The following is a 10,059-nucleotide window of genomic DNA, read 5'->3' on the forward strand; positions in this document are numbered from 1 at the left end:
CAAAAAAGGCGGTTAATCTCATCAAAGATTTGACATCAGAACAAAGCATCCCTCTAAATTATCATCAAAAGCAACTCATTCATTCTGAGAAATGGAAAAAGCTGAAGCATTCCATGCATCCAACAGTCGATGGTGTTACGAATAAGGGAAGAACCAGCAGCAAGTACATTGTGGATAGCTGGTATCAAGGAAGATTTCGACAGAGCTAAAGAAAAAGTAGATGATTTTTTTGAAGATAACATTATTCTAGATAAAGTCATTGATGCTGAAATTGGTCGTCTCAGGGTTTTTTTTAAATACAAAATAGATGCCATTCAAAGCATGGAAAAGTCGTTATCTAACCAGTCCGTGAAGATCAATAAAACTGAGGAAGAGGACGGAATGAGTGTACTTGTAGTGTCTGGTACCAGAGATGGGATCCATAAGGCTGTTCCAAACATTCAAAAGCTAATCGATGAGATCAAGAATCGTAAAGTAGATCTGGACAAACCAGGAATGAAAAGGTTTTTTAGCGAAAGAAAGGGGATCACTCATTTATCAGTTGTTGAAAATGAGCATAACTGCATAATAGAACGATGTACGACAACTGATACTAAACAAGGTTTTTCTAAAAATATTTATGGAAACAAAAACTTTTCCAAACTTGTTTGTAGCTTCGATACACCTGAGGGAAAGAAAATCTTACTGTACAAGGGAGATCTAACCGAACACAAAGTCGATGTCATGGTAAATGCTGCCAACGAAAGTCTAAAGCACATCGATGAACTTGCAAAGAGTATTCTAGTTAAAGGTGGGCAAGAAATCCAGGATGAGTGCGATGAATATGTTTTGCGAAATGGCATTCTATTAGATGGAGAGGTTTTTGTGTCCAAACCCGGGAATTTGCCTTGCAAATGTCTTGTGCATGCTGTGGGACCTAGATGGGATTCAAATATGGGATACTACAATACGAGAACTCACGATAATAAAGGAAAAAAAGCCCTTATACTTGGCCAGACCGTGTACAATTCATTGGAAAAAGCGGAAATGTTTTCAAGTATTGCTATTCCAGCAATAAGCGCAGGCATCTCTGGATGTCCTGTTGAAGTTTGTGCCAAAACATTGATAGAAAGTGCACTCGAATACTCAGAAGAAAAATCTCTTTCAAGGTTGTCTGAGATTCACTTCGTCGACATGAATGATTCCGTCATTAAAGCCTTTCACGATGAGATGAAATCGAGATTTGGTAAAGAACATTCCTTTAAAGATGGTGCAACTCCTAAGGCTGAAGCAAAAACTGGGGAAGGAGCAAAAGGAAACGGAAGGGGAAGAGGGCGCACAAAAGGAAAAGAACGAATGAATGAGCCTATTAGAGATGAGCCTGCCGCTACATCCATAGAATTAGAAAGTGCAGGGGTTTACGACGACCTAAATTCTCTTACGACAGCACAAGGGATGAAAATTTTGGTCGTTGTTGGCGATCTTGCAAAAGAAGAAGTAAATAAATGTGATCAATTGCTCAACGTTTATTCAGCTCTTCAATCACTTTGCAATTACTCCAAATAAATTTTAACTGAAAAGCTGCAATTTAGTGCAATTGCGAATGAATACAAATTATCGATTTCAAATAACTGGCGCATTGCCCTTACCTATAACGGCTAAAAAAATTGGGATACTCTTCAATGGAAAAATACTCGTGTAAACTGACTCCAATTTGAATTAGATTGTCTGTTATCTTCTCATTAACCTCATCGTTATTATCCACTTTTGAATCCTAAACTTTAGCAGTCTGAAAAACTAACATTTTTAATGATACTAATAATTTTTTTTCCGCGATTGAACCTTGTTCAGTGCAAAGGACATCCGTTAAACTTGTCACCCTCCATGTTGAACGACTCGAAATGTAACGAGATTTCCATTTTACTTACCGAGTGCAGAGCAAAGGCGGAGCAAAGGCGGCACATACTTGTCTTTTATATCTAAGACAACGAGGGTTGTTCTGGCTGTAGCTTGAACGTATAAAGCCGTTATACATTTTAGTGATGCAACTTAGCTATCTGGTAGCAATACTCCTTCTCGAAAAAAATATGATGAGGTCAAGGTGTTGTTTATTAATGATTTGGCGAAATAATCTGAAAATTTTGTGCTAGGTTATTTGCACGCTTTTACTTGTAGAAGAAGGATCGTTATTTATGTATTTTCTTTATAATGCTTCAGGCCCATGCCGTAGTTAACACAGTGGCTTCGGACCTTGATCTGAGCAGAAACCCTTGCGCTAGAGCCCTCAGTGATGCTGCAGGTCCACAATTACAGCAAGAATGTAATTCCAATGGGTCTTTGTCAGCTGGTCAAGGGATCGTTACAGATGGGTTCAATCTTGGATGCAAAAATGTATTCCACGTAGTTGCAGGGGATTGGCAAAATGGACAAGGGGAACCGGTATGTACTATAAAATTATAATCTAAAAGGAATTCGTGACCAGAGTAAATGTTTGATAGTGAGAGATCAAAGGTTATTAATAAATTGAGGACCAGAAATTATGTTGTTGTTGTTTTATAATTAATTATATGATCATGCCTTTTCCTTTTCCTCGGTTATTCAGATCCTGCGTTCTCTGATCCAATCCTGTTTTAAAGAAGCGGACGAGAGGGGATTTTCCAGCATCGCATTTCCAGCCATTGGAACAGGAAAACTTGGCTTTCCTAGAGACGTTGTTGCCAGAGCTTTTTTCGAAGAAGCAGACGCTTTTAAGAGTAAAAATCCTCAAAGCCCTTTGAATGAAATTCATTTAGTGCTTTTCCATAAAGATCAGCCTACTATACAAGCCTTCCAGGACGAACTTAAAAGCAGGAAACCCAAGGTGGCAAAGGGCAAGCGACGAAGCTACGTCCCAGAAAGTGAAGATAACGGAGAGTTTGGCAAGAGCTTAACTTCCAGAGAGCCTATTGAAAGTTTTGTTGCCATCTCGGAAGAAGACGTCAAAGGTTCTTCATACATTGGCTCTGTTCGTTTGGAAATCGTATCCGGAGATATCACTAAAGAAACAACAGATGCTATAGTGACAGTATCAAACCCAAGTCTTAACGTATCTTTTGGAGGAGGAGTGGGAGCCGCTATTGCCAAAGCGGGTGGTCCCTCTATACAAAAAGAATGTAATAAACTAGGTCTTCAAAAACCAGGATCTGTTGTCTCGACTTCAGCCGGCAATCTTCCTACGAAGAATATATTTCATCTGGCATTAGTGTCTACTTCCTTTGTTTCAAAAGGAATCACAGACGTTATGGTTAAGTGCTTTCTCAAAGCTGATGATATGGGGATTACGTCCATTGCCGTCCCTGCCATAGGAACTGGAATGGGAGGAATAAGCCCAAAGGATGCAGCTAAGGGCCTTTTGACCGCTATTGGAAAGTTTTCACAGCAAAACCCAACGTCAGTTAGTCACATACGCATTGTCATCTTTCAAGAACGTATACTCCAGGTTTTCGACAATGCCATCGAAGAAGTGTCTGAATCACAATCGTCGATGTTGGCGACACTCTGGAAAGGATTTAAGCCTGGAGTTAAGGGAATGTTTGGCTTTGGTGAAGCTGTTACTGGGCCAAATGAGTCTATTCCTAAAATTGCAGGAAACGCAGAGGATTTGTCATTCCACCCTGAAGACAAGATGTGGCTCCAAGTACGTACATAATTGCTCAGCTTTAACATATATCTCTGACAAAGGCAATAGGAATACATCTATTCTGAAGTTTTAACAGTTTTACACGTAACTAGTCCTTTGTCGGGGTAAATGAAACAGGGTTTAAAGTATGGCCAAAGGGAAGCAGTATGACAAAACATCGTCTCCACAAAGAGAAAAGAAGACAATCAAAAGCGAACCGTTCATTCATTCCATATGGAATAGGGAACTAAAAATCTCTATTTGATGCCGAATGAGCGCTTCAGCTTCCATGTCTTTTGTTCTCTCTGTTTCTTTGTGGTATTTTCTAGTCCGCGCATTATCAAGCATGAATTATACTCTTCTTCTAATTTTCAATTATAAACGGCACCATTATAAACCCTTTTTTATACAATGTTTAAGCTTCCTTTATAGTCATTTGTTGTATCTATAATTAACACACCAACAAGTTACCACTAGTCATTATTACCTTGTCTTAGGCCCCGCCCAATCTATTGCGTTTTCGTTTGAAAAAACATAATTTTTGATGAAAGTTTTGGCCTTGCGCCCACACTCGAATGATCGAAAACGCTAACCGTTTTTATTTAAAAAAAAAAGCAAACGCTCTCCACTTTCTATATATCTAGAAACGTCAGATAATAGTTTTGATGGAATTTACAGTTTTCAAACTTGTCAAATATTTATTCTTTCTTACTTTGTAAAAATGAAAAGATCTATGCTGCATCCGATAAAAACTTGAAGAAAGCAGAAACAGACATCCTCAACCTGATAACAGAAAACTCTAAAACCAAAGAGATTGAACACAAGGCTATTGGTAAACTGTCAGATTCACAAAGAAGCAGGGTAATGAAAATGGAGATAACACACCACACCAAGATACGGATAGACCAGAGAATCAACCGCATTGTTATCCGAGGGGTTGCTGAAGACGTTTCTAATGCTACTGTGGGTAAGTATAATTATTTTCAAGTACATACTAAGCATCATTATTATTGTTAGTTATTAGTTTTAGCAGGGTTTTTCTAGAAAGTAAAAATATACGGTTGTTACCCGAAAAACTCCTGAATTCTTGACGATTACATTTGATTCATCTTTGACTACAAGAGAAATAGTTATTGCTGTTGTTCTTCGCCTTGAATTTCTCCCAAGCGGACGTTTTCTAGATGTTTTGCTTTTGACATCCGCGGGAATCCCTCGATGTAGATGGTGAGTCGGGAGCGCATCAGAAGTCAAATCGGGAGGATATCGGGAGTTTTCGTTTTGCTTAACTTTTGCTTATGTTTAAAACCCGGTCTACACGAGCAATTTTTATGTGACAACTTTATGTGGCAACTTATATTTGCTTGTGTCGACGATCGGCAAGTATTTGTCGTCAATTTGCGTCAGTAATAATAAAAAGGAGATGAAATAAAGGCTAGGGGACAAAACAAGATGGCACCAATAAAGAAAAGAACTAGAAATGCTGCTGCAATAGCAACTTTATTAATGACATATCAAATTGAAAAGACCAAAAAAATACATAGAAAATGTGGGCAAAACCCTGGAAAACCCAATTACATAGAGAGGCTCAAGGATTTGCTGATAATCTAGTAAAAGAGTTGGTGGAAACAGATCGTGATGGCTTTCAATACTTTTTCTAGTCAGTAGTTTCAAGTCTATTTTCCCGTTCTTTTATTCTCGTCTTTTTTTTTATTTTTAATAATATCATGTTTTTTCTCTCTATTGAAGCCGCCATGTTTAATTAAATGCGCAGATAACGTCAAAATCATTGCCACATTTATGTGTCTTCTCGTCCACACGGACAAGTTTCGGTGTGTTGCATTTTTTTTTTTTTTTTTTTTTTTGCCACATAAAGAACTAGGACGCCAGCTTTCCAACAACTATAGTTGCCACATAAAAAACGCGCAATTTTCGTTATCTACACGAGCAATTAAAAATTACCACATAAAGATTGATCGTGTAGACGTGGCTTTATGATGAGTGGATTTCACCGACTATGTCGCAAGAGTGAAGACCAGACTTTTCTGATAAAATGTAAACTATATAAAAAATGTACGTATAAAAATACGCAAATTAAAGCCTGGTTCACACTAGCATCGTAATCGTAATGGCAAGTGTGAACTAAAAATCGGAAAGTAAAGGAACAGAAGGGTTTGTTTTTTTCATACAATTCCAATTTCGATTGTTATACTTATAATCATGCACATGAATCAAAGAATCAGAATCGGAATACAGTATTTGATCAATGACAGAGTGTATGCCCAGGCTAACGAAGCAGAAAGCATAGCGACATCGCGGAAAAATACAAAAGAATGCCTGGATCAACCGTCGAAGCGAGGATATAATTCTGCTTGCGTTATTTTTATTCGCGCTAGATGGTAAGGTTCTTGCTGCAATTGAGATTGCGATTCCTATTTACGAGGCTTATGACGGTAGTATGAACCAGGCTTAAGATGGTATAGCAAACACCGTTTTTTTTTTTACAAACCCAGGACTCCCCAGGACTGGTTTTTTTTTTAACTAAAATGGTTCATTGAGGTTGAAATTCCATGTTTAAGCATTGGTCATATTTAAAACTCCTTTTCTAAAGCCGTCTACGACATACTGAATGAAAGATCTGAAGAGGAGCATAGCCGTAGATATGCAGAGCTGTTGTCCAAGAATGTACAATGAGCTGTGCTAACAATTTTCTTTCGTGTGTTTGTGAAGTAATTATTGTAACAGTGATAAATACTTACTGGATTTGATACTTCATTTCTTACAAATTAGAGAATCAGCAGTTTTCTACAGTTCGTCTTTTGGTTTTTCACTCGGAAATCTCAGTTCAAGAAATCTACAGTATTGTGGAATCGGAGTCCGACGGTTTGAAAGAAAGGAGCGACAAATGAAAAACTATTCAAATCTTATGAATATGAATTTTTTTAAACACTGCCTCGTTAATCTTGGAGTTCTTTGGCGTCGGTTTTCTCGTAAAACAGAGCAATTTAAGTCTTGGATTTAGAGTTAGTTGTCTTGGGAAGTATTCAAGCTAATTTGAAGGTTTGATGTCAGTTATTAAGATCACTACGAGTTCGGAGCATGGCCTTGTATAATACAGTCTTATTTTTGAATCCATATGTTTTCGAAAGAATTTTCATTTTTTTCGTAAATTTGTCCATAAAAACAGAATTTAGCAGGCTGAAATTCATTGATTAGAATCAAGGCGCCGAAAAAACCTTTCAGCATCTTACGAAGACGACGTAACAGCCACCAACCAATCAGCGCGTGAGTGCTAGCAATCTGATGGACCAGTGAAATAGATCGAGTTGCACTCCCCTAGTAATTTTCCCATGCTATGACCTTCCTGTGATTTTACTTATGTAATTTGTGATGTCGTTAATGTATTTTTTTCTTATAGCTACGGCGTTTGGAAAAGGGGTCTATTTTGCTCGGGATGCTTCGTACTCGGCGAGTTCAACTTATTCTCCGCCAGATCCCGCAGGAAACCGCTATATGTATATGGCAAGTGTGCTGGTAGGGGACTACACAGTTGGACAAAGTAACATGATTACACCACCGGCGAAGAACCAAAACAATCCTACGATAACTTACGACACCGTAGTCAACAGTACGTCAGACCCGTCAATCTTCGTTGTATTCCATGACACTCAGAACTATCCCGATTATCTCATCACGTTTAAATAATTTCGCAAGATTATGGCAGTGGGAAATATTTGCTAGCGTATAGATTATATAGCTAGATAATAAATGATTCGATAAAAATAACTATTATGGTGCTTACACTTATGGTGCTAAGTATGGCAAGTATGCCCCCCCCCCCCCCCCGGGTTGAATTGCTTTGTTGTTTAAAGACAATACGGCCATTCTACGTGCCAACCATTTTAAAGTGCAAATGAAACCCTTCGACAATACTTTCAGAACTGATTCTACATGAAGTAGATAGTTGAATGGTAAAATATTTCTTGATTTGAGTGATGCGTTTCTAAGTTATGAAGGTTTATACTTCCAATATGCTAATGAGTGTGACGTCTATTAAGGCTTAATTAAATATACAAAATCGAACTGGTTCATAGATACTGTATTTAAAAAGCATCTTTATTTTACTCATAGTTTACATGAAAGCTATTTAAATTTTTTATTTTCAAAATGGCCAGCATTAGTATTACTAGATACAACAAAAACACTCAAATACCTTACCTGACGTCATCATCATTAACATATTGGAAGTATAAACCTTCATAAGTTAGAGACGCATCACTCAAATCCAAAAATATTTTACCAATCAAGTATTTACTTTATGCAGAACCAGTACTGAATGTATTGTCAAAGGGTTCATTTGCACTTTAACAATCAGAGGGGAAACGTCCTATGTCGCCGACTGATGACGAGTGGATAAATGGGTATACCCGCTTATTGTAGACTTGGTAACTCGATTAATGTTAATTCTGAAATACAGGGTTCGTTTTATTCTAGTTTACGTATAACTACCGTACTTATACTAGTTATACGGATCAAAATCGTTAATTATTTAGCAGAGACGGATGAACTTGCAGACATTGAAAACCAATACTCATCCATAATGTAATTTAGAGCTATAAGCTATAGAGGGTCGGTCCATTAGAAACTTTTAGTTTAATTAACTGTGGTGCTGAACCTAAGAGCTAAGGAACTGACGGAAACGAACCCTTCAAATACAAGATGGGTTTAAAATGTCGTAGTTATAAGAAGACCAATAGAAGATCACTGAAATTGACGCGAAGGAAGTGTCAGTTTTGCGCTAACGCCGTAATCATTGAACTTTGATATGCATTTTCAGACCATTAATTTTTAAAGTGTAGCTTGTATAGAAATTAATATACCTATTAGCATCGGGCATAACGTTTTCCCATTTCAGTACACTTGTCACTCGATCACTTGAGAATATATTCATTGTTTAAACCACATCCATATTCGTATATGTGTCTTCTCATGTCCAACCGTTAAGAAAAGAAATAATACTCTAAAGAATGCGGACAGGTGGTCGGAAATGGAGAGCACTACGCCCAAGTTAGAGATCTATTTCAATAGTTTGTACTTAACTTGTAATGTCATTGTATAAAGAATGTAGACATGCCATCAATAAATCATGCATTATTGTTGTTGTTACCTCATTTTGCACCATCTTTTGCGTAACTCATGTAAATATATATATATACACGGGCATTATCTAGTCATCATTTTTCAAATCTGCCTAAGATTTCACGGAGCACTAGCACTGGTTTAGCATCTGGATCCCCTGGCGTAAAGCAAATTTGCACGAGCTGCATGAAATACTTGATCGTAGATACAAAAGGCAGTGAAGAAGGTTTAAGCTTGGTGGCTTTCCTTCTCCTGTACATGTTTTAAACATATTTCGTTATTATTATGTTGTATTTTGTTTGTTTTTCCCTTGCCCAACTTCTCCCTTCCTCAGTTTATACTTTGACGGTATTTTGCTCCAATTGCTGTTCCATCCTATTTAGTGTAGTATATTGACTACAGGATTTCCCCAGTCCAAATCTAAATCAGCGATCGGTGGAACAACGACCGTTTTATAATTTACCTTAGTATTTCTTTCTTTCTGGACGTATCGGTGTACGATCAATCCGTCATCAAAACGTGAAAGGAGGTAAGTCAGAAAGACGCTCCCTCTCCGCAACAGCAAACAAGTGCCCGTGGAATTTTAGTCGGAAAACGTTATGTAAGAGTTAATTACCGAGAACGGAGACAATAACCCATATACATCTCGAAGGCAGCAGGCCCGAGGGATGTATAGGCTTATTGCCGACGTTCTAGGTAATTAAGTATTTTATTTTGCAATTGAGAAGGTTTTCTATCAAATGTTGCTCATTATAAATGCGAAGTCTATAACAGCAAACAAGTGCCCATGGAATTTTAGTCGGAAAACGTTATTAGGATAAATGACCTTTCTGGGGAAATTAGTGTTTTTAGCTTTCTCAAGATAATACCTTGGTTTTCGGCTGTTTCAACTTCGCCTATTTTGCACTTCTAAGCAAAATAACATGTATACCCTTGCAGTACGTCGGAATGCAGCTCAATAGACCTCATTAGCATCGTGCAAATTGCCATTTCGATTCAGATCACATGATATTGTGAAGCTCGGCTGGCTACCAGCGAGAGAGCGAACTCAATTTAATCTGATAAGAACCGACCGCAATGCAATACACAACAAGCGTTGGCCAGTATACCTCCCCAGCTACACGCACCGAAAGGGCAATTACGTTCAAGCAAAGCCCCTCAAGTTTGTATCCCACTAGAATCAGGGACGTTTCAAGACTCTGCGTCAAAAATATTTAATGAACTACCACCATATGTCAGAACAACTTGTGCAAATTTAAGAGCTTTTAACCGTGACGCCAAAAATA

The 10,059-nt window shown here is 37.9% G+C and overlaps 1 protein-coding gene across 1 annotated transcript; it reads left to right on the forward strand.

The window, feature by feature from the left end:
• Nucleotides 1-306: 306 nt before the first annotated feature.
• On the forward strand, nucleotides 307-7,473 carry LOC116288433 (protein mono-ADP-ribosyltransferase PARP15). Its single transcript, XM_089034446.1, has 5 exons — nucleotides 307-1,476; nucleotides 2,197-2,418; nucleotides 2,582-3,655; nucleotides 4,367-4,604; nucleotides 7,053-7,473. The coding sequence occupies exons 1-5, from the start codon at nucleotides 322-324 to the stop codon at nucleotides 7,337-7,339; spliced, it is 2,976 nt and encodes a 991-aa protein (XP_088890572.1). The 5' UTR covers nucleotides 307-321; the 3' UTR covers nucleotides 7,340-7,473.
• The last annotated feature ends 2,586 nt before the right edge of the window (nucleotides 7,474-10,059 follow it).

Source organism: Actinia tenebrosa, unplaced genomic scaffold (genome assembly GCF_029948245.1).
Source record: "Actinia tenebrosa isolate PJP-AT-01 unplaced genomic scaffold, QUT_ActTen_1.0 PGA_scaffold2__45_contigs__length_23673736, whole genome shotgun sequence".
In the NCBI taxonomy this organism is placed as follows: Eukaryota; Metazoa; Cnidaria; class Anthozoa; order Actiniaria; family Actiniidae; genus Actinia; species Actinia tenebrosa.

Excerpts from the sequence above, each read along its gene's own strand:
- LOC116288433 (XM_089034446.1), top strand. The coding sequence starts at position 322 with ATGGAAAAGTCGTTATCTAACCAGTCCGTGAAGATCAATAAAACTGAG. Across the intron at positions 3,656-4,366 it reads AAGACAAGATGTGGCTCCAA|ATCTATGCTGCATCCGATAA; the intron begins GTACGTACATAA and ends AAAAATGAAAAG. Across the intron at positions 4,605-7,052 it reads CGTTTCTAATGCTACTGTGG|CTACGGCGTTTGGAAAAGGG; the intron begins GTAAGTATAATT and ends TTTTTCTTATAG.